The 26,971-nt window shown below is 43.0% G+C and overlaps 1 protein-coding gene and 1 long non-coding RNA gene across 3 annotated transcripts in view; both read left to right on the top strand.

Annotated features, from left to right (window-relative positions):
- The window catches only part of LOC144583411 (uncharacterized), a 409,702-nt gene extending 383,241 nt beyond the window's left edge, over nucleotides 1-26,461 (top strand). The window contains exon 2 of the long non-coding RNA XR_013537175.1: nucleotides 25,375-26,461. This is a non-coding gene — a long non-coding RNA (uncharacterized LOC144583411). The remainder of the gene's footprint in view (nucleotides 1-25,374) is intronic.
- Nucleotides 7,364-23,576, top strand: LOC110071292 (vomeronasal type-2 receptor 26). 2 transcript variants are annotated; one of them, XM_078377126.1, is made up of 4 exons: nucleotides 7,364-10,571; nucleotides 11,020-11,247; nucleotides 13,526-15,055; nucleotides 22,709-23,576. In XM_078377126.1, the coding sequence occupies exon 3, from the start codon at nucleotides 13,770-13,772 to the stop codon at nucleotides 14,730-14,732; it is 963 nt and encodes a 320-aa protein (XP_078233252.1). In that variant the 5' UTR covers nucleotides 7,364-10,571; nucleotides 11,020-11,247; nucleotides 13,526-13,769; the 3' UTR covers nucleotides 14,733-15,055; nucleotides 22,709-23,576. The 2 variants fall into 2 exon arrangements, with proteins under 2 accessions (XP_078233252.1, XP_078233253.1); XM_078377127.1 differs by lacking the exons at nucleotides 7,364-10,571; nucleotides 11,020-11,247 and having other exon boundaries at nucleotides 13,431-15,055.
- Nucleotides 26,462-26,971: the final 510 nt, after the last annotated feature.

Consider the following 26,971-nt stretch of genomic DNA (forward strand, 5'->3'; position numbering starts at 1 on the left):
GATCAACTGAATCCTCCTCCTCCTCATCATCAGAGGAAGAAATCCTGGGAGGTGACTGGCAAGGGAGGCTGCTTGCCCTTCTTGTTCCCAACCCCTTTCTTGGGCCCCATGACTAAGCTGCCACTAGCCATCTAGTAAGGAAGCACACCAAGCCATATTTAGCCAGACAGAAACAAAACTGCTGAGCCCAAAAGGTAAGGGAGTTTAGAGGCCACCCAGGGGAAAGCCCAACAGGCTGAAAAATGAAACCAGCTGCCTGCAGCAAATCAAGAGAAAAAGGAGAGGGAAGGGGGAGTTCTAAGGCTACAGACACCAGACCTCCTCCAAACAACCACAAGAATGGGCACTGACCTTTGCAGGTGGTGCTCAGGAAATGTTGTATTAAACTGTTTTGCTAAAAATATAGCCTAAATACAATTCTTCCCTTTTGTCCTGAAGAATTTTGACACAACTGCCCTTCCTTCTTAGCTGCATATGGGGGGTATTCTTGATCCCCAAATTACCACCACTTCTTTTTCTTACTAATTGCTCTTGAGTGTTCAGACCTGAGAATCCTGATGTAGCATTTAGGGAAGAAGAGGCAACCCAATAACCCACCACTAGAGGTCAAGATGGAGAAGAGCTCCACACCTCCTTTTGTCCCTTTTATTCTTCCACACCTCAACATTTATTTCTTCTCCCAAATCTACCTGCCATACAGCTTTGAGAGCCTTCTGATAATCCTTGGTTGAGCAGGCTGTCTTAGTACTACAAAATACCACAATGAGAAATGTACAAGCCTTGGTAAGATTCTTGACCTCTGCAGTATGAATGGGACAAAATGTGCTTTTTTCTTTCTTTCTCCAAGATTACTGCTATTTGACTCAGTACTCTTGGGTGAGGTAAACAAAGCATAACAGACAAGCTACAGTATATACAATCCCCAGGATCTTTGGGGCAATCACATAACCTTTCCCATTTCAAAACTGAATTCTATGTAGTTGAGTTGGACCTCAAAGGATCCACTTTTGCAACTTCCAGGGCTTCCCTATGTCCTTCAGCTCCACCAAGCCCTGAAATGCCTACATGGACATTTCCTGTTTAAATTTTTAGCAATACACCCTGTCGTTTGCGGCCAGCATCTTAAATAAGTGAGCTTAAAGTAAACATAGTAATGTCCATCCACTGAGGCTGTACCAACAACAGTGCTCAAATCAGAGCAGCACTGATCAATCTGGTTCACAAAGAGTCATGCAACTGTCAATGAGTATAAATAGCCACATATGCACTACACAATTTTGATATAAAATTTTTGTCAAAACTTTATTAGATACAGTTGCCAATGGCTCTGGAATGTATCACATCAGTCAACCAGCCTGGTGTCTGAAGCTTCGCAAGGAGACATATTCAGAGTTTTAATATATTCTATTGTCCTGCTGGTTCCCTAACAGGGTAGAGAGTACAGAAGAGCCCCACAAGTTCAGCATGAACATGACATCTCCACCCCACCTTACCAAGTGGGTCCAGCTAGGTGGGAACTCAACCACTGCAAGTTCTTCCCACTACCCCCTGCATCCATTCACATGTTTCAAAAACAACAACTAAGTTGTGATATGTAACTAACATTCCAACCATATGAGTTCTTCAGTGCCAGCTATGCTACTTAAGCTATGCAGATGGATGGGACTGAAAACTCTTTCCTTACATTCTTCCTGGAGAAGTTCTTCCACTTCTGCCAATACCATCAGCCAGTTCAAATCTTAAGGTGGGAAGCTCCAGTCCCACTACCAGGGGCCCTTGGAAGGAGAAGCCACCCCACAAGGATGGTCAACAAGTTGTCTAGCACTGATATTACCATAGCTGACAAAATGAGGCTTCAGGTGAGAGAGGCCTCATCATCTTTCAAAATAAACATGCAAATATGCTACTTTCCCTTCTCACGGACTGGATTACATCAGGCCCTTGATCTCTCTCTCCTCTCTATCAACTGTCGGGCAGTGTATGGGGCAGAGTGCTGTTGCATTCATGCTTGTGGACTTCCCAAAGCTACTGCTTGGTTCTTCTTTTGAAATATTTATGCCTTCTGACTAGAAGTGTCTCTTTTTATGTTGGTCTCATTGACTTGTGCTAAAAACAGAGTGAAGTTCATCAGCAAAAATCCTGCCTTGCTGGCAAAAGGACCAAGTTTCACCTTCTAGCTAAACTGTTTGTTTCTTTGCAAAACAAATCAGAATGCATGGGAAGGAGAGAGATTCGAGAGGTCTCAGAACACCCTTCCAATCCTTGATTGACAGTACTAGTGACCTCACTCAGTGGAAGGCAGCTGTCAAGGCACATGGCCAGGATCCAGAGGCAACATGGATAACCTCCAGCCTCTTCCTTCCCAAGTTGTCTTTGAGATATTCTTCTTTCTTCAAGAATTCAGGTAAATAGCAAGGAGGCTGATTTCTCCCTCTGCAGTTTTCAACAAAGTTTTCAGACTCCAAGATAAAGTAGATAAAAAAACTCCTCAGGAAACATTGTATTGTAGATGGACAAATTATTGTAGATGGACAAAAATTAGGACATTCGTATATTAGTTCTCCTTCTGAAGAAGTTAAATTACCACAAAATGAGCTTAGTGGACAATCTTTCATGCTCAGAGCTCGTCAACATTACCCCAAGGATCCAAGACCGTAACTGCACATTTGAAGGGAATTTTTAACTCAACACTTCCAGACACTAGTTTTTGATTTTCTGTGAGTTGATACCTGGACTGCATACATTTGCATTGGAGAACTTTATCATATAATCTACTTCCGTAGCATAAAACAGAACATTGTTTACAAATATTGTTTGATGGTTTGATATCAGTTGGTGATACATTATTATTGATACTTTTGTATATAATATACTAATGTTCTAATTTTTGTGCAGCTACAATATGGAGTTTCCTGAGTTGTTTCTCTTCTCTTCTATACTCCCTAGATTTTGATAAGTCCAAGAGAAAGTAGGCCTGACTGTCTAACAGAAAAACATCAAGACATATTTTTAGGCTTAATTATCATCCTTGAAATTATTACAATAACTTTGTGCAGTGCCTCTGCTCTTCAAATCCCATGAGGAAGATGAAAGCCTGCATTTGAAAGAAGAGAAAAAGGAGGAAAAACATCCCTCATAATATAAAGAACACTGTCCAAACAACTCAGACCATCTCAGACTCAGAATCTGGGCAAAAGTCTGTCAGTCTAGATTCTTCAGTTACTGTGGAAGATCATTCATGGGGTCCGATGGGAACTTGTCTAGATCTTTGTCAGCAGCACTGCTTCTCCTCCTACAACACTGGTGCTCCAGCCAGAGTTTCAGCTACTCCATGGGTGATTGGCAGCCAGGAACCCAGATGCCTTCAGATGTTCATCCTTCAAATGAGGTTATGATTGGTGGATTTGTTTCTGTAATGCTTGGCAGCTTCTTCATGGAGACATTTAAGAAACAACCACAATCTCGCAGGACTGGTTAGTAAGTAGATCTTAGGCTCTGTCTCTCTCTCTCTCTTTTTGTTGTTGTTAAGAAATGTGATGTTGATCCGGGTGTGCTTCATACAAACCAATATTTCACCTGCGTTGCTACAGAAATAGAGCTCTCAGAACACTGAGGTGAAAGCTGGTCCTCATTAATATTGGTTCTCAGTCCCTTGCCTGTTCTTTCAAAGAGACTTTGGAGCAGGGTTATTTTCATCACTGAGGGAAGGATAACAAAGCGGTCTTCCACTGGGCCTCAGTTACAGTTTGGAGCTGGTAGAAATACTTTGGGCCCATTCTGGATGGGCAATCTATCATTCATATATTCAGAGTTCTCATTTTTCAGTGGACTTTTCAATTCATTCTGTTTTGCCATTCAAAGATGATATATCCTTTGATTGCATATCATAAAATACCTTTTCAGTGCACTACATTGCATTTCTGTCCTGTTTTTGGCCACCATCAGAGTTTGTAAATGATTCTCTGTACATTTTCTGTCCATGGGAAGAAGATATTCATCTAATCTGACTGTACCATGTCATCAAGATATATATATAGGGACATTGGCTCCTAATTGATTTTATTAACTCTTTTCAGGCAGAGATAATTGAATAGGAGGGTTCAATTGTTCAGTGAGGTTTGTAGGTGCATATCAGCTTTAAATTGAATTGAAAGAGTTCAGAAACATAATAGAAAAAAATATTCTCCATTCATTCAATGACTGACAAGACAAGGGAAAGTATGGAGGTTAGAAGAAGAATGGGGGACATTCAAATTGATTCCACAAAGCAACCAATTGCAACAGACTCTGTATCACTTTGGAGTCTTTAAGGTCACCATGTAAGAAGCTTTTGAATTGTCTTTGCAGTGTGATCCCTAAAAACTACCAGCAAGTCTTGGCCTTGGCTTTTGCCATCCATGAGATCACTGAGAAGGCTGAACTGCTACCCAATGTCACCTTGGGTTACAAGGTTTATGACAATTACTTTGATTCCTGGAGAGCCACTAACAATACTCTGGATTTTCTGTTCGGGGAGAAAGGAAATCCCCTCAATTACAACTGCAGAAGGACGGAGCAAGTCCTGGCTGTCATTGGTGGGCTCACCTCCCAAAATTCCATGCAGATGGCCCATATTTTAAGCACCTACAATATACCACAGGTATTGAAATGTGATGATTTAAGGATATATGGAGTTTATCTTTGGTATATGTATTGCAGAAGTACAATGATCGCTCCGCTATGGTGCTGAGTTACCTTGGAGGGGAAGCTTCACTTTCCCACTTGGAGAGCAGCGTTGCTGTTCTTTACACCGCTTTCCGAGGGGAGGAGGGACGGAGCTTTTAAGAAGCCCTTGGTCCCTCCAGCTCAAGCCTCTTTGCCGTTTTGCAAGCAAAGAGGTGAGCCCTGCAGCCAAGCGAGGAAGCCGTTTCGTTTTCCCGGCGCGAGGATGCTTCTCCCATCCAGGATTTGGGTTGCACTGCAGCGCTTCCCAGCTGGTTTCTATTTCATCAGTATATTTTAAAAGTTCTTTCTTGTTTAACTTTAGAGTTTGTTCCTTAAAGGGGGGGAAGGTTGAAGATCGCACCCCATCACCCCACGTCTCTTTACTTCATTCATAAGCTTAACTTAATTGACTGTTTTTCTATTTATACATTGGGCTTTGCAAGGGGTGAGGAGGTTAGATCGCACCCCCTCCCCCCTCTGTTTTTAATGTGTTGGGAATGAAGGGTGATTATAGTGGGGACGAGCATGTAAGGCTGTTTTATACTTACTGTTTGACCCGCCCCTCTTTTGTGGTCTCATTAGCTATTAAAAAGGGAGAGAGGGAGAGAGGGAGAGAGAGAAACGAGAAAGGAAGGAGTATTGGAATTTTGTTTAAAGATTATAGTAGTCATTATTCAACTGGTAATGAATAAGGAGACAGGCTTAATTGGTTTTCCATGCACGAGGCTGCTTTTTATCAGCAAGGATTTGGGTTACTCTTCAGCAGCACTACCTAGTTGGTGCTATTTCTCTGTTTTCATTCATTACTTCCTTGTTGTAAAGTGTCTTTGATGGTTTAAATGTAGAGTTCCTTGCTTAAGGGGGGGAAGGAAGCTGAAGATCGCACTCCCCCTACCCCCACCTTTTCTTTACTTACTTTAGCTTACTTTAGTTTAAGATTGCACCCCCTTCCCCCCCTTCCTTTTTTCCACGTGTTGGGAAGGAGTGTTTTTTTTTTTTCAGGGGGACTAGCATTTGAGACCAGCCTTCTGTCCTTTACCATTGATGCTAAGATGGGTGGCACTTGAAATGGGAGGCATGCTTGAGCCTCTGATAGAATCAACTGTGTCTGTGCCTTTCCTGGCATCCTTTTGCACTTTGCACCACTGGCAGGGTTAGGCTACATCTCAACCTATTTAGCTTTCAATAGGTCACCCCTCTGCCTTCCCAATATGGCTATGCCTGTTTTCTCAGGGTCTTTTTCCTTCTCTTATATTGACCAAACTTCACTTTTTGGCCCCAAAGTTTAACTAGATAGGTTCGTCCTCTATAAGGTGTAACTGCCTGTGGGCGTGCATCCCCGGTGTCAACCCTGTGCACTACACCCTTGGCTACTCCAGGCTTGTTGAAGAAAACCTGCTTGCACTTAATAAGCACGTCTCTAGCTCCTCTTTGTTCAAGGGACTGATTTGGTCCTCCTCTGGGGTGTATTTGCATTCGCCCCTCCCTTCCCCATAAGATAACTCGAGGTTTTCCTTGTCTGCTTCTTTCAATGCCAGCACAACGTTTTCCTTTATACAGTACGTCTTGATCATTTTCACCCAGTCCACTATCCTGCCTGTCTTTCCCTTTTACAGTTCAATGTAATCTTCCTCGTTCACTCGGGAGGTTACTTGCATCATCTCAGAAGGGAAATAGGTTCCTAAAAACTTGACAAGTTCAGAAGCAAACCTCCTGCTACCCATTTGCCTCAGCAGAGCATCTACAACAGGGGTCTCAAACATGCGTCCCAGGGGCCATTTGCAGCCCGCTGAATGATACTTTGTGGCCCCCACCTTGCCTGCCCCCCAAAGTGCCCACACGTCCTCTGCTGTCAAGAGTAATAAAAGCCTTGCCTCGCTTGCCAGCTCTCTCCCAAGACAGCACCTCTTGCACCCTCCATCCAGAACTGCAGCCTGCGGCTGGCAGGCTGCAGTTCCGGATGGAAGGTGCAAGAGGCACTGTCTTGGGGGAGAGCCGGCGAGTGAGGTGCACTGCTGGCCCTTTTCCCCAAGCGCCCAAGCTGCCACCGCGTGATGCCTGAGAGTGGAGCTCGCTCCTGGCCCATCCTCAAAGAGCGCCTCCAAGCCGCCAACAGCAGCTGACGCCGCCTCTTCCAGGGAAGCGGCTCTCTGGCTCTCTTTCTCTCTCGGCACCCCCAGCACCAGCCTGGCCAGCAGCCGCCTCAGCACCCAGCAGTGCTTCCTCCTCCTCCTCCTCTTTGTCCTGCTTCAGCCACCTCGGCTCTGTAGGCTACCTGGGCTCACCTCACATAGTTTGCTCCTCTGTCGTGGTGGTGGTAGCTGCTGCTGCCAAGTGTGCCTTTTTTTGAGGGGGCCCCTCAGAGGAAGGTTGTCAGACTTGCGTGTGTGTGTGTGTGTGTGTGTGTGTGTGTTTGTGTGCGCATGTGTGTTCGTGCACGTGTGCACACCTGTGGGGGGCCCACCCCGTTCTGTTTAATTTCGCGGGTACCGATGGGGGCTTTTCTCCTTTGGCAAGGCGATTCTGTGAGGTTTTTAAAAAAAATTATGTTGTGCCCTCCTCCCCCCCGCTAGGCGGTCACTGGCGCTCCCTCCCTTCTCCGCTTATTTGTCCTCCTGCTGCTGCTGGTGGTGGTAGTGAAGAAGGAGCCAGAGGGGTTGTGGCCGGCGATGAGGGCTTGCGCGCCCCTCCTCCTGCTCCTACTTGGAGCCCCAGCCGGGCTAAGGAAACTCCTGGGTGGCTTCCTCGGGCTCTTTACAGGTTTCCACCTTTCCCCCTTCTTCAAAGGACTGTTGTTTGTGTACACCATGAGTGTGCGAATGTCATGCTTGGTTGCCTCGCTTGCCATGGTTTTTGATCTTGCTCCCATGAGCTGTGGAATACATCAGGCTGCACCTGGTCCCTCATCTGCTTTCTTGGGACGAGGATCGGATATTTCATCTGGACCTCAAGTCCCCCTATCTGTCTGCATGAAGTCTTCCCCGACTGTAACAGACATGCTCAGTCATGCTTGCAAACCTTCTACCATGCTGACCTACTCCTATAATGGGTAGACGTTCTGTCACTTTGCATCAAAATGACATTTGCCTACTAGGCCAATGTCTCTGGACGCATTCCTTCAGTTTCTACCTGCAAGCTGTTTCTCCGGGGAGAATATACCCTGCCTATAGACCACCAACATCTCAGTGGTCTCTCCAATCAATTCTTTGGAGGCTTATGAGGCCTCCCTTCAAGCCCTTGGCTTCAGCATCGCTCCGCTTGCTGCCTTTCTCCTGGCAATAACCTTAGCTTGCAGGACTGGGGGACTGGCTACACTAAGAGCGGGTCCTCCTTTCTGTAAAACAACCCTACGGCCAGGCCTTAACTTCTTGCCTAAGGTATTTTCTGCCTTCCATCTGAACCAGCCAGCTGTCCTTCCTGTCTTCTTTCCCACACCATCTTCACTGCTTGAGACAGCTCTGCACGCTCTAGACATGAAGCGTGCTCTGTCACATCATGTGCATAGCACGACCACTTTTTGTGCCTCACAGCGTCTCTTTGTCACTTTGCCCGCTTCTCCTTCGGAGCACTGACTTTCTCTCAGACCATCTCTAGATTGTTAGTTAAGACCATCCGTCTTCCCTATGGTGGAGGGGACGTCCCAGCACTAAGTGCTTCAAGCTGTGAAAGTTTCTGAAATAGCTCTGCTCCAGCACAAATTAACCCATTAGTGTGAATTCACAGAGGACCACTCGAAGAACAGGTATGTAACTTCTTTTTTTCACTTATCGGACTTGGTAAGGGCCCCCCTTTTTTTCTCAAGGGTCTACAAGAGGGCCTTTGAGCTGAAAGTTTTGGCTTGGTTGGTGGGTTTGGGGATTATAAATAGCCCCAGACCATGGCAGGTAGTGTGAAGACAAGAGATGGGGTGAGTTCGTGGTGAACACGTGGTGTGAGAATTATGCCATCTCTTTGTCAGGTGGAGCCAGTTGGGCATGAGATGAGGGGTGGATTTCCCTAGGGGGACCTCCCGGAGAGCAGCCCGCTTAGGGTCATGAGACTCGGTGGGCTGAGAAGGTAGGGGTACCCTTAGCACAGAGCACCTGAATGTGTGCTGTACAACGGACAGCACGATTGAGAAATAGGAGCTCCCCCTGCTCTATGAATGGTCCAGACGTATAGGTTAGTCCGGATTGAGAAGTATATCGCACTGCGGTCAGGCCCCCTTGTAGTTGGGGGACTAGTTTAGATAATAAATTTGTGTCCCAAGTTTTAACCCAACAGCCTGTGTCTCACCTCTTCATTTCCAGGCTCGGGGAGCAAAGGGTATGCACCTGAAAAAGAATCAATATGTTTTTGGAGAGAAATGGGGCAGTATGATATATGATTAAAAATATAAATTTTAACTAGTCTTAAGGGTGGACAGAGGTGATAATTTGGTTTTGCTTAATTTAAGTTGATTTGTTAATGTGTTTATTTTGTTTGTTGTCTTTTTTATTGTTTGGAGGTTAATAAAATTATGTATTTTTAAAAAGTATGATTTTAGAATTACATGCAACCATGTGGAGAAACCCTCTTTGGACTTCTCCTGAAATTTCTTTGACAGCCTGCTTAAAAGGTCCTGCCAAGTTTAGAATTTGAACCATAAGATGAGTTTTTAGGAGGTTGAAGATAGCATGTTAGAATTGCAAGAGAGACTGATACGTAGTGTATATTCAATGGGAAAAAGAATTAAAAATGCAGACACTGGGAGACAGCAGAAGACATACAGTAGTTTCAAAATTCTCATTTAATCCTATAAAGTTGTTCTTTGAGATTATACAAAACACACAGAAAGCATCATTTCAAATTCTTGTTTGATGATGGAAACACAGTTATCCTGACAGTGGTAACTTCTTAAAAACCCTATTAAGGTTGCCAGAAGTTTCTTGACAACACATAACAACAACAAAAATTGGGGTAAAGTCAGGTGATGTTGGAAAAAAGTGAGAAGGGTTTCTTAGTTTAAAATATATTGCATGGTTTTCAAATAGGTTAGCTATGGCTTTTTTGAACAAGCTCTGAGTGACAACATGCAGTTCCCATTCTTGTATCTGATGACCCCCAATGAAGAACCACAATATGTGGGAATTGTTTCCCTACTCCGGCATTTTGGATGGAATTGGGTTGGCCTCATTGTTCCGGACGATGACAACGGAGAAACCTTCCTTAGAACTTTGACACCAAAGCTGTTTGAGAGTCATCTTTGCATTGCTTGGACCATGATGATCCCTAGAGTATCTGTGCACTTACCGTTTGAACTACTACTCCAAAAACTGGAACCCATTCTGTCGACTTTCCGACAGATTGAAATCAACGTGATTCTTGTGCATGGAGACAGACAGTCTTTGGAGGCATTATACATCTCTCTATTGTACTTTGAACAGTTTGAGAGACCACCACAAAGCAGAGTGTGGGTGACGACGGCTCAGTGGGATTACACATCTTTACCGACTGGGATAAAACTGAGCTCAGAGTCACTCAATGGAACCTTGTCATTTGCCGTCCACACCAATGTGGTGCCAGGATTTCAGGACTTTCTGGAGAACATCAATCCATTTCACTCAAACATTCATTTCATTCATATGTTCTGGTTGACAGTATTCCTCTGCTCATTCCCAATGCATCACCTGTATTTTCGAGATGCAAACAAATGCACCGGGCAGGAGAAGCTCTCAGGTCTTCCTGGATCTGTCTTTGAAATGGGAATGAGTGGCCACAGCTACAGTGTCTACAATGCTGTTTATTTTGTAGCACATGCGTTGCACAACATTTATTCTTTGAGAGTCCAACAGAAAGGAAGGAGAGATGGAGAGAAACAGGATCCCTGGAATATTCATCCATGGCAGGTAATCACATGAAAAGACAAGTTTAGGATCATATAAATAGCCAAGTAGAGCAAAAAGCGGTAGGCCCTCCAGTTTGGGGAGCAGAATGGAAAAGTGAGGTCTTGCCTCAATACTCAAAGGGGAGACAAAGGTCACTGAAGATGGACCTGACCTTACGAATCCAATATTATTCTAGAGACTCTTAAGCTGAGGGCTATCACTGCTTGGTGATGAATGGAGTGATAAATGAGTTCATCTGTTCACATTTGTTGGCCATCCATTTCATGTTCTCTGTGTTTTTCAGGACACTGGTCTTTCAGTGTCCCAGGACTAAGAAAACATTTTTCACACTTCAGTACACCACCCATTGTGCTTTGGCTGGAACATTTCTGAATGTTCAGACTGTACAGAGCTTTGACATATTTCTCTCTGACTAAAACTCTCAACCTTTTCTTCCTTCTTCATCCAGCTTCACTCGTTTCTGAAAACTCTCCACTTTAACAATAATGCTGGGGAAGAAATATTTTTGGATGAGAAGGGGGACCTGGCAGCTGGTTTTGATATAATCAATTTCATCATCTTTCCCAACGGGTCCTCACAGAAAGTCCAGGTTGGACACATGGACCCCCTGGCGCTTGAAGGCAAACAGTTCACTATAAATGGAAGTGCCATTGTGTGGAATCAGAAGTTTCATCAGGTGGGGATGCTCAGACTGTAAACTGATTTAGCTGTACCTATTTAGACTGAAAGGTTGAGCTAGGTCTCACTTGCATTGTGTTTCATGGGGAAAGGAGCTTGTATGGCTAAATGTTTCTCCTAGTATCCATGGTGTGATCCTTCAGTCCTTGAAATGCCTGGGGATTTACAGAAAATTGTGTCTCCCCCAAAATTCAGAAGCAGCTGCCTCCAGCAGTGCTCAGTGTTGTTGCCATCTCTCTCTCATCTCCTTCACCCCGTTCTATGCCGAACCTTCCACTTCAAGGGATCCGTAGGAGTATCTTGGGAAGCATGATATAGATAGTAAAATTACAATTCTTTTGTGATCAAGGAAGAAGTGATTATAGGATGAAAAAGAGTTAGATTATGCATTTTCCCTTACTTTCCTTTCTGTTTGGGAGCAGCAGAAGGGTCTTGTAACCCATTTTGACTGTTGACCTTGGTGCCAACAATATTCTAGATGGCTTTGCTAATTAAAGCTTGGTGTATTTTTCCTTCTAGGTAATGCAAATAACATCAGGTATTTCTTGTGTGACAGAATCCAATGTCAGGGGGTCCCTCTCCAAATACTCAGCCATACTATTTCCTTTGGGTTGAGTGAATCCATTTTTTGGGTGATATCTGTTGAACCAGCCCAGCACTGGTTCTTCCCTACACCATAGTCTACTCAGACTTGGCAGTGCTTCCAGGGAGTAAAAAATATACAAAGCTAAGCACATAGACCCAGTTCACCCACCTTGCAAGGTAGACTGCCACTATCACACCCCTCCAAAAAAAAGAGAAAAAAACAAAACACTTAATAACTGGGCTTGGCACAGTCTCGTTCATCTCAGCCAAAAACCCAGACAGTTAGTTGGAGATATTTTAAAATTTTATTAAATAGAATAAGAAGCCAAGAAGCCAGAAAGTTTTCAAAAGGTTTTCAAAAGACTGGAAAACAAAAATAGAGTGTATAATAATCAGGTAGGGACAAATAAGGTATGAGTCAAAGCAAGGGTGATCAGGAGATCACATGAGAAACACACCCTAACAAAGCTAGGCTAATCTAACACTCACACATAAGCATAGAATCAGCATAAGGATACACAAAATACATCCTTCCAGGCAACGCATTGCAAGACAGCAAGTGAGCATAGCATCTCATAAGAGGCAACCTAAGCCAATGAGAGGAACATCTAAATCCCTTTTTATACATTAAATGTCCTTTTTCAGATCGTCTGCCAATCTGGATTTAGGTTTCCTTAAATGTTCACAAACATTTGTACTCTCTCCCTCTACACAGCTGAAATCATCTCCCAATTAGTGCAGTACTGTACCACTTTTGAATCATGGCTACAAAAACAAATCTCTTACATTTCTTCATAAGGATTTGAATCTAATGAACTGTAACATGGGGGTGGATTAGGAATGTTTTTGGAAAACAGCAAGGAGATTTCTAAGTACATGTCCAATCTTCTCCATATTTGACAAAGAGGAAATCCAAACTATCAGCAAACACTTTGCCAAATATAGGCGTCATTCAAGAACCTCCTGAATGTTATAGTCTGTTTCTTGAAATATGCCCTCCTATCAGAAAGGGCCAACAGAACGTTGATTTAACTTGTTAACCAATATCAGAGATGCAGTCCTGTGCACCTGTCACATCTATGTTTCAGTGGTAGAAATTTAGTTTTGGACTCTGTAACTCTTATGATGACCCACAGTTTATGGGTTGATTGTTATGGTTTCACCACCATCTTTTGCATTAGTTTATAATTTATATAGTTAAGTTTGGAAAGGTTTTTAATGTAATATTTTTATTTATTTCATTATTGAATTTAATTTACGTTCATCATGATGTGCTGATCGTAAGCTGCCTGAAGTAGTGCCCTGACCACTGGATGGATTGGAGAAAAATGAAATGAAATGAAACTCTCTTGTGCAACTTTATGTCACTGAACTGTAATGTTGTCTACAATCATGAGTTTTTGGGGTAATTAAGAGATGCTTCCTCCATTAATCCATTGTGATACACTTCATTCTAAGGAAGCCTTTGACAGCCCCAAAATGAAGAGGAAAGTACTCATTAATGTCGGCAATCACAATTGCCGGTCCTGCCAAGAATGGCATTATGGCCAGTATATCACCTCAGCTTCTGTTTGTTATAGTGGCTGTGGAAGTTTATGTCCTTACCTGAAAGCTAAAAAGTATCTGTAAGGCTTTGCTCTTCAAAAACAAATGCAGAACATTCCAAACACTCTTTTTTTTCTAATTGGAAGCTGCCCAGATCCACGTGTGTTGAGAGTTGCCATCCCGGGCACAGTATGTTTGTCCAGCCAGGGAAGCAAGTGTGTTGCTATGATTGTGTGGAGTGCCCTGAAGGGAGGATTTCAACAAAGATGGGTAAGTGAAGAATTTCAGACTTTCATAGACTTTCCGTTGAAGATCCCTCTCCTTGGTTTCCTGATACCAAATCAGGAAATTCATTTATTGAAACTAAAGAAAATTCAGTGGTAGGTGAACATGGAAATACTTCTATATGCTCGCAACACTCTGACTACTCTTTCCTTTTCAGATGCAGGTCAATGCGACAAGTGCCCTGTGGACCACTATCCAAACCAGAAGAAAGATCAGTGTATTGGTAAAACGTTAAGCTATCTGTCTTATGGTGAACCATTGGGAGCACTTCTGGTGTCTTTCACTCTCATCCTTATGGGGAACACAGGCGTGGTGATGGGAATATTCCTTCTCTACCGCCACACTCCCATCGTCAAGGCCAATAACTGGGGAACCACCTGTGCTCTCCTCTCCTCTCTGCTCCTCTGTTTTCTCTGTTCCTTCCTCTTCATTGGATGGCCTGGGAAGGTGACCTGCCTTCTGAGACAGATGGTTTTTGGCGTTATCTTTTCTGTGTCTGTCGCTTGTGTCTTAGCCAAAACTTTGACTGTGATTTTGGCCTTCATGGCCACCAAGCCTGGAAGCCAGATGAGGAGATGGCTTGGGAACAGACTTGCTCTGTCAGTCATCATTTTCCCTTCTCTCATTCAGACTGCCATTTGCATTGTATGGTTGGCCATTTCTCCCCCATTTCCAGAATCTGACATGCATTCCCAGAGTGACACCATCACACTTCAATGCAACCAAGGTTCCGATCTCATGTTCTACCTTGTCCTGGGCTTTATGGGGCTGTTGGCCATCATCAGTTTCACAGTGGCTTTCTTTGCCCGGAAGTTGCCCGACTCATTTAATGAAGCCAAGCTGATCACGTTCAGCATGTTGGTCTTCTGCAGCATATGGGTGTCTTTTGTGCCAGCCTACCTTGGCACCAAAGGGAAATACACCGTGGCTGTGGAGGTCTTCTCCATCTTGACCTCTAGTGGTGGCTTGTTGGGTTGCCTCTTCTTCCCTAAATGCTACATAATGATTTTCCGGCCTGAACTAAACACCCGAGACCAATTAGTAAGAAAAAGAAGTGGTGGTAATTAGGGCTTCAGGAAAACCAATCTATGAGTACACAGCTAAGAAGGAATTACAATTCTTTCAGAATAATTGATGAGGACATTGAAAAATTGTCTTAAGCCTACATTTTTGGCAAAACAATATAGCTCAACATCTATGTAGTTCAATTTCTTGCTCAAAACATTAGTTGAAAAAAATGTGTACGTTGAGAGAACTGTTTGTGTGAAAATAAATGTATAATTATGTTTGTATGCTTGCTATGTTCTTCAGTTTGGGGTTCAGAAATACCAATTTATGAATATGCAGCTAAGAACAAAAGGCAGTTCGGTAGACATTCTTGGGGAGAAGAGGTGAGATTTGTTCTTAGTCTATAACCTACCATTTTATTAATTTAAACTATTTTGACCCTGGTTTTCTGCTTAAAAAGGACTCAAGGTGGCTTAAATTGTTAAAAGAAAAAAAATTTAAGGCTAAATACAGTAATACTGAAAAAGAGCAAACTAAAAAATTGTAAACAAAAGCAACCCCAAAGGACATTCAAATCAGTGGCACAAATATCCGTTAAAACCCCCCACTCAGGTAGCCAATCACTAGAAGTGGTATCATCATCACCACTTCTAGAATAGAACCCTCTGAGTGTGCCCCCACTCAGAGGCAGCACCCCATCCCAAACCTCCTCCAGCCAGGGTCTCTGAGTGGTCTTCCAATGGAGGAGGCATGGCTGGGAAGTGCGGAACACCTTTGGACCAAAGGATTTTTTTTGCTCTACCATTAGAAAATTGGTTATGTATTCCTCAGTAAGGTTACTTCTGCTGGCCTCTTTTTTCCTCTTCAAAAATGATTGGACATGTTTGCTACAAAGGAAAGTGATAAACTGAGAATACAGTGGTGCCTCGAATAGCGATGTTAATCCATTCCACAAAAAAAATCGCTATTGGATTTCATCGCTGTTCGAAATGCGATTTCCCATTGAAATGTATTGAAAGCCAGTGAGCCAGCCAGCAAGGGAGCGAGGAAGGAGGAGGAAGGCAGCCAGCCAGCCAGCCAGCCCAGAAGGAGTGCCATGGCCACCCGGCCACCCATCTCTGCCTGCCGGGGGGCGCCTGGTGGGTCCCTTTGTTCTTCTCCTCCCTCAACCCCCAGCAGCGCCAGGAGGAGCCGGAGCCGGAGGAGGCCCAGTGGGCTGCCGGGAGATGGGTGGCAACTGCCGCCCCGGGATTAGCGAGCCAGCCGAAACGCCACCCCCACCCCAGCCGCTCACTGCTGGCCCGGGAATGAGCACCCGCTGCCGCCGCCCCCCGTGCCAGCAGGAAGCAGCTGCAGGAGCAGTGGGAGGAGCTGCGCCAACGCCGCCCTCGCCCTTGTGGCCCCGGTGGCCTTCGCCAAGGTGTGGGGTGCCCAGTTTGCAGACCCGGAGCCACCGCAAATGGCGCTGCGCTCGATGGGTGAGATCGAGGCAGAGCTGGAGCGCATTGTATGGTTGGCCACTTCTCCCCCATTTCCAGAATCAGACATGCATTCCCAAGGTTCAGATCTTGACCAAGACATTGAAGAATTGTCTTAAGTCTACATTTTTGGCAAAACAATATACTGTAACTCATCACCTATGTAGATCAATTTCTTGCTCAAAACATTAGTTGAAAAAATGTGTTGAACAAATGTGTATGTTGAGAAAAATGTGTAAAAATAAATGTGCATATTCCTTATGTAATGGTGATTTAGTGATCACCTGGTGGCAGCAGTGTAAAAGAGGGGATTGTTTGCCTTCGAGTGCTCTAAGTCTTGATGGTCAAGCAAGGGGGCTGGAGGGGCGAATGCCACAATATCCTTCCTATGTTCTTCAGTTTGTGGTTCAGGAATACTAATTTATAAGTACACAGCTAAGAAAAAAAGGCAGTTCTGTACAAATTATTGATGAGAAAAGGTGAGATTTGTTTCTAGTCTATAATTTATCAATTTATTAATCTTAACTATTTTGACCCTGCTTTTCTGCTTAAAAAGGACCCAAGGTGGCTTACATTGTTAAAAGAAAATCTTTAAGGCTAAATAGAGTAATACTGAAAAGGAGCAAACTAAAAAACGGTAAACAAAAGCAACCCCCAAAAGACATTCAAAGCAGTAATGCACAAATATCCATGAAAAAACCCCACTCAGGCAGCCAGTCGGTAGGGGAAAGCCCACCTGAGGAGAAAGGTCTTTGTCTGCTTGTTAAAGGACAGGAAAAAATGGACCAGCTTAGCCTCCTGTGAGAGGGAGTTCTAGAAACTGGGAACAGTGATAGAGAAGGACATCTTCTGTGTTCCCACCAAACACACCTTTAAAGGTAGTGGGGCCGAGAGGAAGGCATCTCCTGATGATCTTAATAACCTAGCTGGCTCATAAACAGCAGTGTGGTGCTTGAGATAGCTTGGACCCAAGCCATTTAGGGCTTTAAGGGTTTGAAGTTGCATTTTGAATTTATTTATTCATTTATTTATTCTACTTATACCTTGAAAAGGGTCAGCATAAGTCAGAATGGGCTTGACAGCACATTGATGATGACGACGACGATGACGATGATGATACCACTCAATTAGTGTCAGCCACTTCTAGAATAAAAGGAAATACAGTCAATATAAAATGATATAACCATAAGAGTACACCAGTGATAAACAAAAAAATACTCAAAATATCATCTAATAAATATGACATAATACCTAAAAGCTAAACTTACACTATGGCAGGACAGATGGAATAAATGCGTCGTGACTCAAGGGAGAATGTCCTTAAAAGCTTCTGTGAGCAACCTTGTCTTCACCATCCTCTCGAAAGCTGGGTGGGAGAGGGCCTGACACAGCTCCGCTGGACGCCCATTCCCTATGGATGGTGGCTCAATGGTGCCCAGAAACGGTGCCCTAACAGGGGACACCAAAAGAAAAATGAGGACAGTCTCCAAGGAGCGAGCAACCAGAATTAGCAAGCAGGGAGATTTTAAGCAGAGGACGCAGTGTTCCTTCATTTGAAGGACAAAGGACACTTGTTTGATGAACAAGATGTACTCATTTTGGACCAAGAAGATTGGTGGTTTGAGAGAAGAGTCAGAGAGGCTATACATGTTGTGAGGAGGAAGTAGCAGGAACATCAAAGAGTGAGCCGTCCCCTCAACCTCCCAAGATAGAGCAAGAGATAAAGCCTGAAAGAGAGTTAGGAGCAAGACCGAAGGAAAGGCAGATGACAGAGGCGCGCGCGAAGGAGGAGAGAAAGATCCGCGAGGCTGAGATAGGAGAGGGAGAAGGCGGGGAAAACCGCGAGGAGGAAAAACGGAAGAAACGGTCAGAGACATCAGTTGAGAGTGAGGGAGAGAACTGGAACCGCGACAGGGAGAGTATAGACGTGTTCTTGACGACTGAAGAAGGAAATAGATTAAAGGAAACACAGAAAGTAACCGTGATAGAGGAGAAAGTGACTGAAGAACCAGACGAAGAAGTGAGGGTGTTCTCAGTCCCACAGAAAAGACTAGCCGAGGGTAACATAGATGAAGAATACAAAGATTCAGCGAAAGGAAAGTTCAAACCTATAATACCTGGCCTTAGCCCTGAAGAATGGACAGTTCTGGTGTATCACAGGGCTCAAGGTCCAGAGAAAATGGTACATCAATTAGATCCGGAAGTAGAGAAAGAGCTGTCGAAAGAGGGAGATTGGGCCCGCCATCCATGTTGCGGGATCCTCTGTGCGGTCCGCAACGGATTTCTGAGAATGCCAACCGAGAAAGAGAAAAGTGCGAAAACCTACTATTAAAAGAGTTACCTGTTGATAAATTGTTAGCGTGGTTTTGGGACGATTCCCCACCTCATTTGATGTTACAAAACCCAGTTACTGTTGAAGAAAGAGTTGACCAAAGATGTGTTAATAAAAATTCTTTATTTCTTAATTCTGAAGCCTCTTTCGTCCTTCCTGATGCAGAGTTACATAAGGATGTAGTTGAACCCCCCCACATTGGCGCCCAACGTGGGGCTGGTTCAGAGATACCGACAGAAAGAGAAGAAGACCTTAAACAAACAATAACAAGGCAAGAAAAAATGATAAAATTTTTAGCCGAGCAACAAAACCTCATTCTAACTCAGTTGGCAAAAAACCCTGAAAAGAAGACGACGGGAACTGAAGATGTTATAAAGAATTCTTGGGTGGCGGGTCCGGCCCCTATTAGACTGCAAAAAATGACAGCTGAAGATGACCCTGAAGCTTACTTAAATACCTTTGAGAGAGTCGCATTGGCGGCAGGTTGGCCAAAAGAACAATGGACTCTAATTCTGACTCCCTGTCTATCTGGTAATTTACAAGAAATAATTGACACGTTATCTCCAGCGGAAGCGATGCAATATGACAAAGTTAAATCTACTATTTTGCAGACGTTAAATTTAACGGAAGAGGCTTATCGTAAAAAATTCAGGAATTTGAAAATGAAGCATGGTTTACATCCCCGTACCTTAGTGCAAAAAATGAAAGCGAACTTGTTAAGGTGGTTAAGGCCAGAAGAAAAAACTAAAGAAGAAATCTTAAATGAGATAGTTATGGAGCAACTTGTTACGACAATGAATATGAACATGAGGGCTTGGGTGCAAAGAAACCACCCACGTGATTTGGATGCAGCAATCCAATTGGTAGAAGACTTTTGTATCGCTGACGAGGGAACACGTGAAAGCGGCTGGGCGAACCCGGAGAGGCTGAAAGCGAGAGAGAAGATGGCGTCCGAGGGTAATGGTGCTGCGCAGCGAACCGGAACAGCGGGAAAAGAAGTGAAAATGGAGAAAACCGGAGGCAGCAAGCATAGAATCATGGAAGCGTACCCCAACTGGAAGGAACAACGTGAATTTAAGGGGTCCTGCTTCCGTTGTGGGGCCGAGGGGCATCAGAGAAAAAATTGCCCCGGAGTGGATTGTTCCTGGGTTAAGCAATGGAGCCAGGTGACTGGGGGAAATGCGGGTTTTAATAAAGAATGGGAAATAGAAGTTTTGGTTAACGGGGAACAGAAGAAGGCCTTGATTGATTCCGGAAGCGGTAAAACTCTTGTAAAAAATTTAGAGGGAATTAACGCGAATGGGGAAATGAAAATTAGATGTATTCACGGAGATGTGAAGGCCTATAAGACCACGTACGCAACAATAGAAATAAATGGGGAAAAGAGAAGGATGGAAGTGGGGGTAGTACCCGGATTGGTCAGAGAAATGTTATTGGGAAGGGACTGGCTGGGGATTGATAAGTTGATGAAAGACAAAGAATGTAAAAGGATTGAATGTGTCAATATTGAAACTGTGGATGATTTAGAAGAGGTATCCCGGGAGGTAACGCGATTTTGGCAACAAGATGACGCATCATTGACTAAATTCTTCGAAAGAGCCAAGAAAGAAGGAGAAGTGGAAAAGGGGGAAGTGGGATTTGAGATATGTGATGGTTTGTTGTATAGATTGTCTATTGATGGGGTTAAACAACTGGTGGTGCCTGGAAAATGGAAAGAAAAATTGTTATATTTAGCACATGATATTCCTATGGCCGGCCATCTAGCTGCAAAGAAGATGAGTTCTCGAATTTTGCAAAGGTTTTGGTGGCCTAATGTATGGGCAGATATTGAGAAATATTGTAAAACTTGTAAACAATGCCAATTAACACAACCAAAGGTTGAACCAGGGGGAGAATTAATTCCCATGCCTTTGGTTGATACTCCATTTGAACGGGTTGGTTTAGATATTGTGGGACCCTTAACGAAATCGGCTGGGGGACATGCCTATATTTTGGTTATAATTGATTATGCAACGAGATATCCTGAGGCAATACCTTTAAGAACCATAACCTCCAAAGTTTTGGCTAAAGAATTAATGCAAATTTTCTCTAGGTTGGGGTTTCCTAAGGAGGTGATAACAGACCAAGGTTCGAATTTTATGAGCCAAACTTTAAAAGAGATGTGGAAGCTATTGAATGTAAAGCCCTTGCATACTACCGTCTATCATCCTCAGTGTAACGGATTAGTAGAAAGATTTAATAAGACTTTAAAAAGCATGTTAAGGAAATTAGTCATGGATAAACCTAAACAATGGCATCTTTTAATTGCACCTTTAATGTTTGCAATTAGAGAAGTTCCACAGGCATCTACCGGTTTTACTCCATTTGAGCTCCTATATGGAAGAAACCCTAGAGGGATTCTGGATTTAGTAAAAGAAAGTTGGGAATATGGCAAAGACAAATCTCAGCTGCAAATTAAACAAATTATAGAAAGGAGGGAGCATTTAAATCACATCTCTAAAGAAGCTAAAAATCAGTTAAAAAGAACGCAGACTGAACAAAAGCGTAGATATGATAAAAATGTTAGGAAACGGACATTTGAAGTTGGACAGAAAGTTCTGTTGTTACTTCCTTCTGAACAATCCAAATTATTTGCCAATTGGCAAGGGCCATATGAAGTAGTCAAAAAATTAAATGATGTTAATTATGAAATTGCTACCCCGGATAAGAAAAAAGGAACAGGGATTTATCACGTGAATCTCTTGAAAGAATGGAGAGAGAGAGAGAGTTTCCTGAGTGAGATAGAAGAAGAAAATTTTGGACCAGAGGTTAAAGAGTGTGTAATGCCCGAAGAAGAATTGAAATTAGAAGATAATCTTAATACCGAAGAAAAAATGAAAATAAGGGAAATTGAGAAAAATTATAGAGATGTATTTTGCAATAAGCCAGGAGCTACGAATATGGGGATACATTGTATTAATACCATACCCGGTAAGATAGCAAGATCAGGAGCAAGGAATTGGCCTCATTATATTAAAGAAAAAATAAATAAGGAGGTAGATGAGATGTTGTTATTAGGAGTAATAGAACCATCTTATAGCCCATGGAGAAGCTATCCGGTAATGGTGCCAAAAGCAGACGGCAGTGTCAGATTATGTATAGATTTTAGGAAATTAAATGAAATTTCTAAATTTGATGCTTACCCCATGCCTAAAATAGAGGACTTGTTAGAGAAAATAGGCGGAGCTAAAATTCTGAGTTCGTTAGACCTAGTAAAAGGATATTGGCAAATTCCGTTGAGGGAAGAAGACAAAGAAAAAACAGCCTTTGTCACGCCTAAAGGGTTATTCCAATATTTAAAAATGCCGTTTGGTTTGCATGGAGCTTCTGCCACATTCCAGAGAGTAATGGACAAGGTACTTGAGCCAGTAGAGAAGTTTGCAGCTGCTTATATTGATGATATTTTAATATTCAGTAAAGATTTTAAAGAACATTTAGTACATTTAACTAAGGTATTAGATGAGTTAAGGAAAGCCAGTCTGAAAGTGAATCCTTCCAAGTGTAAAATTGCCAGAGAAAGCATAAAGTATTTGGGATTTCTAATTGAAAATGGGAGAATACAACCTGTACCCGATAAAGTGGACAAAATAATGAAGTGGCATGTTCCAAAGGATAAAAGGGAAGTACAACAATTTTTAGGCTTGGCAGGATATTACCGGCAATTTATTCCAAATTACTCAGAGATTACAGCACCTTTGACGGATTTGACAAAAAAGAAAAAAATCAAAAAAATAATTTGGGGTGAGAAAGAACAATATGCTTTTAATAAGGTGAAAGAGATCTTAAACTCATTGCCTCACAGATATGCTCCTGATTTTGAGTTACCGTTCCTGGTTCAAACGGATGCGTCCGAAAGAGGGGTAGGGGCGGTACTGTCTCAAACCAAAAATGGGAAGGAATATCCTGTCATGTACATTAGTAAAAAGTTAAGTGAAAGAGAGAGGAAATATTCTACGATTGAAAAAGAAGCCTTGGCTGTTAAATGGGCTATACAATCATTTAAATACTATTTACTGGGTACCACATTTGTTTTAATGACTGATCATGCTCCTTTACAATGGTTAAACAAGATGAAGGACTCTAATGCAAGGTTAACCCGATGGTATCTCAGCCTACAACCATTTTCCTTCACGGTCCAATATAGAAAAGGGAAAAATCATATTAACACAGATTATTTTTCTCGGCAGGATATCGAGGAGGAGATAGATGTCGAGAGGACGGCCCACTCAAGGGAGGGGGCGTGTGAGGAGGAAGTAGCAGGAACATCAAAGAGTGAGCCGTCCCCTCAACCTCCCAAGATAGAGCAAGAGATAAAGCCTGAAAGAGAGTTAGGAGCAAGACCGAAGGAAAGGCAGATGACAGAGGCGCGCGCGAAGGAGGAGAGAAAGATCCGCGAGGCTGAGATAGGAGAGGGAGAAGGCGGGGAAAACCGCGAGGAGGAAAAACGGAAGAAACGGTCAGAGACATCAGTTGAGAGTGAGGAAGAGAACTGGAACCGCGACAGGGAGAGTATAGATGTGTTCTTGACGACTGAAGAAGGAAATAGATTAAAGGAAACACAGAAAGTAACCGTGATAGAGGAGAAAGTGACTGAAGAACCAGACGAAGAAGTGAGGGTGTTCTCAGTCCCACAGAAAAGACTAGCCGAGGGTAACATAGATGAAGAATACAAAGATTCAGCGAAAGGAAAGTTCAAACCTATAATACCTGGCCTTAGCCCTGAAGAATGGACAGTTCTGGCGTATCACAGGGCTCAAGGTCCAGAGAAAATGGTACATCAATTAGATCCGGAAGTAGAGAAAGAGCTGTCGAAAGAGGGAGATTGGGCCCGCCATCCATGTTGCGGGATCCTCTGTGCGGTCCGCAACGGATTTCTGAGAATGCCAACTGAGAAAGAGAAAAGTGCGAAAACCTACTATTAAAAGAGTTACCTGTTGATAAATCGTTAGCGTGGTTTTGGGATGATTCCCCACCTCATTTGATGTTACAAAACCCAGTTACTGTTGAAGAAAGAGTTGACCCAAGATGTGTTAATAAAAATTCTTTATTTATTAATTCTGAAGCCTCTTTCGTCCTTCCTGATGCAGAGTTACATAAGGATGTAGTTGAACCCCCCCACACATGTGCTTATAGAAAACCCTTCACTCAACAGGGGTGGAGGCCTTAAACACAAACTGTATCCTGTTTATCATGTTGTCCTTTCATCCATCCCCAGAAAGGTAAAGACTACACCCACCAAAAAGGCCACTGTTAACAACCCTTTGTCCATCTAATGAGCCTATTCAGACCAGGAGGAAGTGAAACCTATGTGGAGGTTATATCAGGGGTCTCCTACCAGCTCTCCTCAAGTTACTTCTGAGGAGTGAAACATTTCAACCTAATAAGAAAGAAGTCCAGTTGCCATGACTCAACTTTCAAATAAATCAATACTGAATTTAAATTTAATGTGGGATGCAACACTGCAAGGAATAGTCAATTAGTTAACTGGATGTGAGAACACTCTTGTAGTCATACTGCTTGCTGGGGATCTCCTCTATGCTTCGTGGGAAGGGCAGTCTCACTCACCACTGAGTGGTATAGGGGGAGCCTCTCAGTAAGGTACCCTCCTGTGGGATTTCTACGTACATCCAAGTAAGCATGGCATCTGAGGGGATATTCCCCTCTGCTTCCCAGCCAGAGGATGCGTGATAAAGCACATGATGGCAGTAGGAAGACCTGCCTTTTGCCTTCCTTCTTCTCTTCCAGTCCCAGATGCCCACCTGGGGATTCTAGGTGATCATAGGAGGCCACCTGTGATTGGACTAATTCTAGGACAATGAAGATTTTTAATACTGACAATACTGAGCAGAAAAATAGTTTCATGCATTTGATAAGCCCAGAATGCCACATGATCTCCCTTTCATTTGTGCTGAACTTCTCACCAACAGAAACTCCAACTTGGACTGTCAAGAAGGATTCATTTAGAAATATGATCAGATGAATGATATCATATCTCTTGGCCAGTTCTCCTTGCCCACAGAAGTAGATAGTTTAAGAAAGTTGTAAAGCTAGATTGCAGGAAATAAAGCAATATTTATACATTTATTATTTATTTATTTATTGGACTTATATACCGCCCCATAGCGCTACAAGCACTCTCTGGGTGGTTTGCAATTTAATTATGCAGGCTACACATTGCCCCCCCCCCCAGCAAGCTGGGTACTCATTTTACCGACCTCGGAAGGATAGAAGGCTGAGTCAACCTTGAGCCGGCTACCTGGGATTTGAACCCCAGGTCGTGAGCACAGTTTTAGCTGCAGTACAGCTTTTTAACCACTGCGCCACGAGGCTCAATAAAAGCCAGAACCAGAAATTAGGTGCTTGAATCTCCCAAAGAATCCCACAGGTCTTTCCACCGTCATTCTGAGAAAAATCTGAAGTCTACCTAAAATCTATCTGATATATAGGGGAGATGCAGGTGGTGGGGATGCAGTAACATTACTATACAAGAGGTGAGGACAGCAGGGAGCTGGTGGTCCCAGGCTGCCCCCACTACAAATAATTTAGGTAGTCTTAGTGTTCTGTTCTGTGCATTGAAAATACTGATGCTAACTATCTGGTAGATGGAAGGGGATAATGACAAACATTGAGAATTTTATTTTGGATGTGTGTGCCCACCTGGCTTGTATTGCAAGGACATGACTGGACGAAGCCGGGAGGAGTACTCTCAATACGCTTTGCCTACCCTAGTTCTTTGTCCAGCAAGAGACAAGACCTGGTTGTCACAGGAGAGACAGAGGAATATTGTGATATACAGTACTTTCATTCTACAGCGGACATGCCCCACTGTTGGTTTTGAGCTTGTCTAGCTCAGTGGTTCTTAACCTTTTTGAAAGAAACGCCCCCTTGAGCCATTGAGGAAGTTATCATTGCCCCCCTCCCCATGGCAATATCTTTCTTATTTATTTATTTGTTTATTTATTTATTTATTCAAGACAGTTAAATCCAATGACCCCTGAAAATAAAATTTAATTGCAAGAAAATGAAATGCTCGAAAAAAACAGTAACATTTAATGATTTAGTTACAAGTGAATTTTAAGATGCAAAAAGAAATATAAAAAGGGCTTAAAAACAAACCACAATGCAGGAACTAAAAATTTCAAGACGAAAACTCTGAAATTAAATTAAGATTCGAGGAAAATACATGTTCATGCACACTATAAAAAGGGTTAAAAAGACACAAAGAAAAAATTACAGAAGGAAAGCAACAAAAATCAGAGCGACAAATTATATACAGTAGTGCCCCGCTTGACGAATCTCCACAACGAATCTGCTTTACGATGAGTTTTTTTGCTATGTTTAAATGGGGGAAATCCACTTTACGACGGTTGGTTCCCTGCTTCCGCAACCGATTTTTTGCTTAATGATGGTTTTGAAACAGCTGGTCGGCGGGTCACAAAATGGCTCCCCGTTGTGCAAAATGGCTCCCCGCTGTGTTTAGGACTGATTACTCGCTTTACAGGCACCAGAAAATGACCGCCCTATGGAGGATCTTCACTGGACAATGAGGTATTTTCCCCATTAGAATGCATTAACCAGTTTTTAATGCATTCTAATGGATTTTTTTTACTTTAGCTTTGATTTCGCTGTACAGCAATTTTACTGGAAAAGATTATCGTCGTCAATCGAGGCACCAGTGTATATATATATCTACAAAAAAAGTTTACATGAAGAGCACAAAAAATTTGAAACCATAAAATTGAGAAATCAAAATATAATATCGAACTGGAGTGCACGTTAAAAAGTACAGTACAATACAAAGAAAAACACAAAATGTTTTACAGAGCACACAAAGAATTCAAAAACGAAGCAAACATCGTTACACTGTATAAGAAAAAGGAGACAGGGGCGACTGCAATAACTACCCTGGCATCTCTCTTCTCAGCGTTGCTTGCCCGTGTTGTGCTGAAGAGACTCCAGGTCCTTGCAGAGTCTTTCCAGAATCACAGTGTGGATTTCAAGCTAATAGATCCACCACTGACATGGTATTCTCCCTCAGACAGTTGCAGGAGAAATGTAGGGAACAACGACAGCCACTCTTTGTGACCTACATAAATCTCACAAAGGCCTTTGATTTGGTTCGCAGGAAGAGCCTTTTTAAAATACTTCCCAAGATTGGATGTCCACCTCGACTCTTTAACATCATCAGGTCCTTTCATGGGGGAATGAAGGGCACCATAGTTTTTGATGGCTCAACATCAGATCCCTTTGACATCGGATTCCAAAATATCTCCTGTATGGAGAATTAGTGCAGCGAATTTGCCCCAGAGGGAGACCCTAGCTGCAATACAAGGATACAGTGGACCCTTGACTTACAGACGGCTTGACTTACAGACTTTTTGAGTTACAGACTTCTCTGGCCACAAAATTTAGGTTTGACTTGCAGACTGAGATTTGACTTACAGACCAGA

Source organism: Pogona vitticeps, chromosome 6 (genome assembly GCF_051106095.1).
Source record: "Pogona vitticeps strain Pit_001003342236 chromosome 6, PviZW2.1, whole genome shotgun sequence".
In the NCBI taxonomy this organism is placed as follows: domain Eukaryota; kingdom Metazoa; phylum Chordata; class Lepidosauria; order Squamata; family Agamidae; genus Pogona; species Pogona vitticeps.